General features: G+C 41.6%; 2 protein-coding genes across 2 annotated transcripts; both read left to right on the top strand.

Annotated features, from left to right (window-relative positions):
• The first annotated feature begins 340 nt into the window (after positions 1–340).
• LOC108116822 (transcription factor Sox-1) lies at positions 341–2502 on the top strand. The gene is made up of 4 exons (XM_017228872.2): positions 341–1107; positions 1197–1273; positions 1355–1692; positions 2228–2502. The coding sequence occupies exons 1-4, from the start codon at positions 1084–1086 to the stop codon at positions 2431–2433; spliced, it is 645 nt and encodes a 214-aa protein (XP_017084361.2). The 5' UTR covers positions 341–1083; the 3' UTR covers positions 2434–2502.
• Positions 2503–2943: 441 nt separating this feature from the next.
• Positions 2944–7172, top strand: LOC108116894 (endochitinase). The gene is made up of 7 exons (XM_017229002.2): positions 2944–3074; positions 3528–4149; positions 5361–5484; positions 5570–6061; positions 6125–6310; positions 6410–6604; positions 6825–7172. Exons 1-7 carry the CDS (start codon positions 3071–3073, stop codon positions 6978–6980), a joined length of 1779 nt encoding a protein of 592 aa, XP_017084491.2. The 5' UTR covers positions 2944–3070; the 3' UTR covers positions 6981–7172.
• The last annotated feature ends 532 nt before the right edge of the window (positions 7173–7704 follow it).

Genomic DNA, 7704 nt, shown 5'->3' with positions numbered 1-7704 from the left:
CGTTCGTGTGGGTGTGTGCAGATAGACATATCGGGTGAAATGTGGAGCATTCGATAACTTTCTAAAAAACAGTCTTATCAAAATTCGATATCACATTAGCATAATCGTGACTCTTGTGCCCCAGCAAAGCGCCCACAAGGTGATCTATGGCAGGTAAATTGGTTTGATTTTTGTACGCTTAAAGATATGAAGATGGAAAGTGTTTGCAGATTTCTACAGCAATATTTAGCCCTTTAAGATATTAAAACCAAATCTAAAACTTTCTAGAAGTAAGCTATATTAAAAGATCAGCATATTGATATATTTTATTAATAAAATAATTGGATTTTCAATGGCTTATCAACTATTGTTATGCATTGCTGGGGAATTACTAAATAAATTAACATTTTCAGAGAGTAATTTACATTTATCTGGAATGCTCTACTTGAGTTGCATAAGATTGATTACATTTTAAAACCGATTAATAGTAGTATTTTCCACTCAACAAGTAGAATGAATCCAGATCATACTTATATTTAGATATTTTCTCAAAGTGTATTCCCTAGCAATTAAAGACAACTGCGTTAATCAGTGAGGTTTTTGCCCTGTCCCACAACCTCTCTCTCTTAGATAGAGTTCAATCTGACGACCGCAGAATTAACAACACTTTGTCACTTTAACAGGCAGTTAATGAACATTTAGCGGGTATTCCGGACCAACATCGTCGAGCCATTGCAGGCCAGGCTAATAATTACAATACGCTCAAAAGACAACCGACTTATAAACATGGCACAGCGTATGTAAATAAGTATTGGATATGAAAAACCTGAATTATCATTAAACGATCAGGTTTATGGCTGGTGTTGAGCGTTGATGATGATGCGCACAAAAGCAACTCAAAATCTGAGTGAGTAAGGGAGCAGCAGATAAAAAACCCCGACATGGGGCGACATTGTCCAAGTATTAATTGTGCGGAATAAAGTGAGTTGGCCCGCAAGATTTAGTCGATTTTGTGCGGCTAAAGAGCGCGGTTCAAGCGAAACGTTCAAGAAAGATTAACTATAGGTAAAAAGTGGAATAGACCAAGGGATTCTAAATACCAGTATGTTAGCCTCGATTCCCGCCCGTGTAAGTCCACTGAGCCCGTAAATTTCCGTAAAAACCCAACCCAGCTCTCCCCCAAACTCAACCCCATTTCAATCGCATATTTCACACAGCTGGCGCTGTTCGCCGTGATAAGCTCACAGAGTCTGCTCCAGCTCCAGGCTGCTCCGTTCCCAGGAATCGAGAATGCGTCAGTATCCGTATCTGTTAGTCCCGTATATTCTCCACTTCACCTGGTCTTCTTTTTTTTTTTTTTTGTTTTTCTTTTCAGTGCCTTCACCAGCCAAGATTTATTGGCCGAGGAATCGGAGTCCGTTTTTAGCCAAGTTCAGGTCCAGCACAATCGGCATCGTCGCCATCATGGTGACGGCAATTACCACGGACACAGGCACCACAAGCGGCATTGGGATCACCATTTTCCGGGTCCGGACTGCCATCACCCGGGCGGTTTTGGATTTGAACATCCACCGCATGGACCGCCTCCCTATGGTCCACATTCACATCACAGATTCGAGCCACATGGCTTCGAACCATTTCGGAATACGTTTGGGGCACCGGAATATGAGGGACACCAGCGACCCTTTAACGCGCACTTGGAACCGTTTAAAGGTAGGGAGTAAAGCTCTATTGTTAATTATAAGATGAAAGCGGAAGTGTTTTCAAAACAAATATAAAAAATTGTGTCAATTTGATTTCAAGTTCTTGAATTGCATTGCAGTTTTTTATTTAAGTCTTTTAGCCACTTTTACAAAGTATATTTAGCCAGAAAAGTCAGTGGCATTTATTTCATTGGCTCGACCGAATACACTTTACTTTGTTTATTTTTTTAACTAAAAGCTTTCATTTACTATCTTTCTGATAGCTAGGTTGTCTTGTTTTTGGATAAACATTTCTCTGTCTTTGTTATTCTGATATTTATAGCAATGTTAACAAGTCTGTATTGTCTATGAGCAAACACTTACTCACAACGAATATCTATATGAGCTCTTTAAACTCAACACACTAAAATGCAAATTATGTTATTAATAAGTTAAAATGTTCTGTTTTTACTAACTCTTAATAGTTATTTGGAAAGAAACTCTATACATTTAGGATGTTCTATTTATAAAGTCATAAAAGTAATCAGTACACTTCTTTCTTTCAGATGACAAAGGGGGATCTCAAGGAGAACCCACTCAGCCCAGCACTAGCAGCGTAGCTCCACCACCTGCTGCTCCATCCAGTTCCCCCTCAACGTCGAGCACCACCACTAGAACCACCTCTACCACCACCACCACTACCACCACATCAGCACCCATTCCATCCAGCACCGAAGACGACACCTTGGCCATCGACATACGCATTGGCTGACGACCTAGACTTAAGCCTCGATTCTATTTTTGATATCTTGTGACATTAAAGTTGGTACCTAAACCACAAGTTATCTATTCCATTACCATTATAATCGACCAGCGAAGCCTGGATGGGCCCGGCGAAACATTATCCAGGCCACTTACAGGGATCTTCTTCTGAGGGCCCCCTTTAGTTCTGAAATATATGGTAATTCTAGAGCATAAACAACGGCAGGGGGTGACACTAAAATAAAATGCGAATGCAAAACAATCGGAAAGAAAGTGGCAAAAAACGACAAACTAAACCGATCTGGAAATGAGCACAGTCAGTCAGCAGAAGCAAAACAAAAGCCTGTTCTTTGCCCCGCGACCATTCCCGTACAACCTGTGATTCTTCGGAGAATCGCAACCTCTCACGCATTTTACGCAGGAGGAACAAAGGCGCAATCCAAGAACCGGACTGCAAAAAAAGAGTATTTTTTCTGTATTTCTGAGACCGCCTCCCACTATATAAGTCGAGCGGATCGCGAGCTTAACTGTCATTTGACGCCAAACGCGCGTCGTACGCAGTCCGCTCGAATAATTTCCCCGATTTCGGTATAAATATATATATTTAAATCTTTGGCGATCGTCGTTTCGTTAAGGAGCATTAAGAAATGGGTAAGCCTGACCATGCATACAAAGTGCAAATCGGTGAATGAACTTGAGGCGTGCAACATTATGGACACATAACCTTAGCGGTTCCATAAATACAAACCCTAACAAATGTTAAGAGACTCGAACTACATTCAATTAATAATGCACATCACGTCGATCTCGAAAAACAAGTCTTAACTGAAAGCGGGAGAGGCTTTTACGATTCTTTTACTGAGAAAAAACAAAACAATCCGGAGTGTTCCTGAAAAGTCTGACCATGGGACGCTTAAAAATAAACAATGTTTCCATATTTGTTTAATTTTTAAGGCGTGTCCTTTAAACAAATGATAAAATTTCTGTCTGAACAACATAAATATTCCAGAAAATTATGGAAGCTTCAAATTTTATTTCTTTAGATAGTCATCTTTGTTTCCCCGTTTTAAATTCAAGACAATCTTTTCTTTAACCCCATCTTAGTTAACCATCTGGCGCTCCTGCTCCTGGGAGTGCTCTCCTCCTGGCCAGCTGTAACTGTGTCCGGCGATACCACCTCTAGAATCGTCTGCTACTTCAGTAACTGGGCTGTATATCGACCTGGAATCGGTCGCTATGGACTGGAGGATGTGCCCGCCAACCTGTGCACCCACATCATCTACTCCTTCATCGGTGTTAATGATAAGAATTGGGATGTTCTGGTGATCGATCCGGATTTGGACGTGGATCAAGGGGGCTTCAGCAAGTTCACCCAATTGAAAAAGATCAATCCCAATGTGAAGTTGGAGATTGCGGTGGGTGGCTGGGCAGAAGGTGGCTCTAAGTACTCACAAATGGTGGCAGTTAGAGAACGCCGATTGAGTTTCATACGCAGTGTGGTGGGCTTTATGAAGCAGTACAATTTCGATGGTTTCGACTTGGACTGGGAGTATCCTGGAGCCACAGACCGTGGTGGCTCCTTCAGTGATAAGGACAAGTTTCTCTATTTCGTTCAGGAATTGCGAAGAGCCTTTGATCGCGAGGGTCGCGGATGGGAGATTACCATGGCAGTGCCGGTGGCTAAGTTCAGACTGCAGGAAGGCTATCATGTTCCGGAATTATGCGAGTGAGTTGAATATATTTATACCCGTTACTCGTAGAGTAAAAGGGTATACTAGATTCGTTGAAAAGTATGTAACAGATAGAAGGAAGCTTTTGCGACCCTATAAAGTATATATATTCTTGATCAGGATCAATAGCGAAGTCGATTGGGCCATGTCCGTCTGTCCGTCCGTCCGTCCGTCCGTCCGTCCGTCCGTCCGTATGAACGCTGAGATCTCAGGAACTATAGCAGATACAAAGTTGAGATTAAGCATAAAGTTTCCTGAGGTCCCGGGACAGCGCAAGTTTATTACAGCATCCTGCCACGCCCACTCTAACGCCCACAAATCGCAAAAAACTAAAATTACTGAAATCTCAGGAACTATTGCAGATAGAAAGTTGAAATTCACAAAGTATAATCTTTAGATGGCAGCGCATCTTATAGTGGTACTACTATCCGGCCACACCCACCCATACGCCCACAAGGCCCAAAAGACGGATTTCGGATTTTCTAGAAAAGCTGATATCTCGGTAACTATAAGAGATAGAAAGTTCGGATTAAGCATGTATGTTTCTATGATGATTTCAATGCGAATTGTTTTTTTCCGATCACGCCACGACCACTCAAACGCCCACAAAGCCCGAAAAACCAAAAATGCAAAAATCTCGAAAACTATAAGATCTACACAATTTTGCTTAGGAACACGTATTTAGGAGGTGCCTCTGCAACTTTCCACGAAGTTGCATCCGGCCACGCCCACTCTAACGCCCACAAACCGCGGAAAACTGTGGAGTCTATAATATTATTATGAATGCCTTCGTTTGGCCTTGTGTAACTTACTTCTGTTAATATCTATCGATTTATCAAAGATTTTTCAAATCGGAACATTTGTTCGCTATTTATAAAGAAATTAAGTTATAAGGCCTCACATGGGTAGTGACGTCACTGTAAGCATACTCAACATACTTCCTCTGACAATAGGTGGCGCCTTGTGAATTACCACTAGGAAAATAATATTTTAAAATTTTGTAAAACAGTGACGGGTATCTTATAGTCGCGGCACTCGACTATAGCGTTTCCTCTTGTTTTTTTTAATTTTTAGATGTAATTATTAAATGGTAGTTTAATATTTCAAAACCTTATAAACACTTTAAGCAATTTTTAAAGTCATTCACTTACCAAGCGAAAAGCATAGCAGATTTCCATTCACGTTGATTTACGACCAACCATTGCAGATTGCTGGATGCCATTCACGCCATGACCTATGACCTGCGAGGAAACTGGGCCGGATTCGCCGATGTGCACAGTCCGCTCTACAAGCGAAAACATGACCAATACGCCTACGAGCGCCTGAATGTGGTAAGTGAGATATAAAAAGCTGGCGGAGAGGTGCTGGGCAGGGTTGGGTTTTGCCGTGCCAAACTAATTAGCATCGTCATTCAAGAACGACGGTCTCGGGTTGTGGGAGGAAATGGGCTGTCCGGCCAACAAGCTAGTGGTAGGCGTCCCGTTCTACGGCCGAACATTCACGCTGAGCAGCTCGAACAAGAACTACAACATGGGCACTTACATCAACAAGGAGGCGGGTGGCGGTGCTCCGGGTCCCTATACGAATGCCAGTGGCTTCCTGGCCTACTACGAAATTTGCACAGAGGTGATGGATAAATCGAAGGGATGGACTGTGGAGTGGGACGAAGGTGGAATGGTGCCCTATACCTACAAGGACACCCAGTGGGTGGGCTACGAGAACGAGGCATCTATCCAAATCAAGATGGACTATATTAAGGTAAAGGGTTACGCCGGCGCCATGACCTGGGCCATCGATATGGATGATTTCCATGGCTTGTGTGGCAAGAAGAACGGTTTGATGCAGATCCTCTACGACAACATGAAGAGCTATCGCGTTCCGAAACCATCAAGAGAAACTACACCAAGGGTAATACTATCTTTTTTTTTTTAGATATAACTAAGTATTTAACTATTATTTATTAATTTCCAGCCTGAGTGGGCAAAGCCTCCAGCAACCCCACCAAATCCGGATGAGGGTCAATTGGGGGTAATTCAACCAACAATGAGTACTACCAAAAGACCAAAGCCTAAGCCCAAGCCCACAGCAACTCCAGTTAGTTCAACCTCAGCTCCAGTTCCAACTGCTCCCTCTAGCACTCAGAAGCCAACCACAAAGGTAAAAGTTACTGAAAGTACTTTATGAACTTCAAAGATAGTTATATATTATATAATTAATATATTTTTTACACAATATTTACCTATTTAATTCTTCTAGAAACCCAAAAAGCCCAAGAAGCCAACGACCACCACAACAACCACCACTCCTGCTCCGGAAAAGAACACTGAGGAGCCTGAAGAAGTTTTACAACCTGTAGATCCCGTAGATCCCGAACAGCCTATGGGCCAGTTCGATCCCAACGAAATTGATTGTACCAACCGGGACTTTGTTCCACATCCCAACTGTCGAAAGGTATGTGTAGAATATAAGTTTGAAAGATCTTTTTTGGTTTCCTTCCCATAAAGAAAGAAAAGTTCTTGAAAAGTGTTGCATACTTTAGGGCGACGGAATGAGATCTTCATCTTCTTTCTCTAAGATATTGTCATGATATAAGCTGCCCTGTTATAACTTTCATACACATTTTTAAATTTCCAATATTATAACCTATTGTAATCCCCATTTTTTTCCACAGTACTTCCGCTGTGTCCACGGCAAGCCCGTGGAATTCGAATGCAAAGAGGGAACGGCTTTCCATACGGTCCTGAATGTTTGCGATTGGATTGAGAATAGCGATCGCTACTACTGCACCCGCATTAAGAACAAGCAGGAGGGCAACGAGGCCCACTAACTGTCCCAAAATATATTTATAAACTATTTAAAATCGCAAACTCTAGCATAGGTTGACAAAATATTTATCCACACTTAGATATACATATTTAAGTAACTTAATTTAATATCAACATAGGGTTATAAAGAAGATTACCAGGCGAGACGAAAACAATAAAAATAAATTTGATTTTAAAATCCAATAAAGCAAAAACTAAATGAGCCGTTCAATAGAGGTGTGTGAGCAATCGTTTCGAGAATAAAACAATACGTGTTGGGGCAGAACATGTCTTACATAATCGACCATATGAGCAAACGGATTACGTATACGTAACGTTGTACCCTGCCCTGCCGCAATTTTCGATTTGGACTTGCCATTTCTAATTAAGCTAATAAACGCAATGACTTGGGACACATTTGCACTTGTCCGCAGCGAGATGAAGTGAGGTGAGGTGCACCGAGGTAGCCCCTTGTAGCCTTGGGCCATAACCAACGAACAGCTGTTCGTGCAATCAACCATATAAACGAGCAAATGATAAATGCCACACAGCGAAAAGTATAATTTAAATCCTTAACATTTGATTTTCATAATCTAAACTCATATGCGAAGAGCTTGAGGGAAATGGAACTTAAGCATTTGTGACACGAAACAAATCGCAAGAAAGAGGCCAGCAATTTCTTGATTTCGAAATTATTTCAAATTATTCTTTTTGGCTCAAAGAAATGCTCTGAGTAATATGCGGAAT

The sequence above is a fragment of the Drosophila eugracilis genome, unplaced genomic scaffold, assembly GCF_018153835.1.
Source record: "Drosophila eugracilis isolate 14026-0451.02 unplaced genomic scaffold, ASM1815383v1 contig_401, whole genome shotgun sequence".
In the NCBI taxonomy this organism is placed as follows: Eukaryota; Metazoa; Arthropoda; class Insecta; order Diptera; family Drosophilidae; genus Drosophila; species Drosophila eugracilis.
The sequence above is the reverse complement of the archived record's forward strand: the minus strand, read 5'-3'. Positions and strand labels throughout refer to the sequence as shown.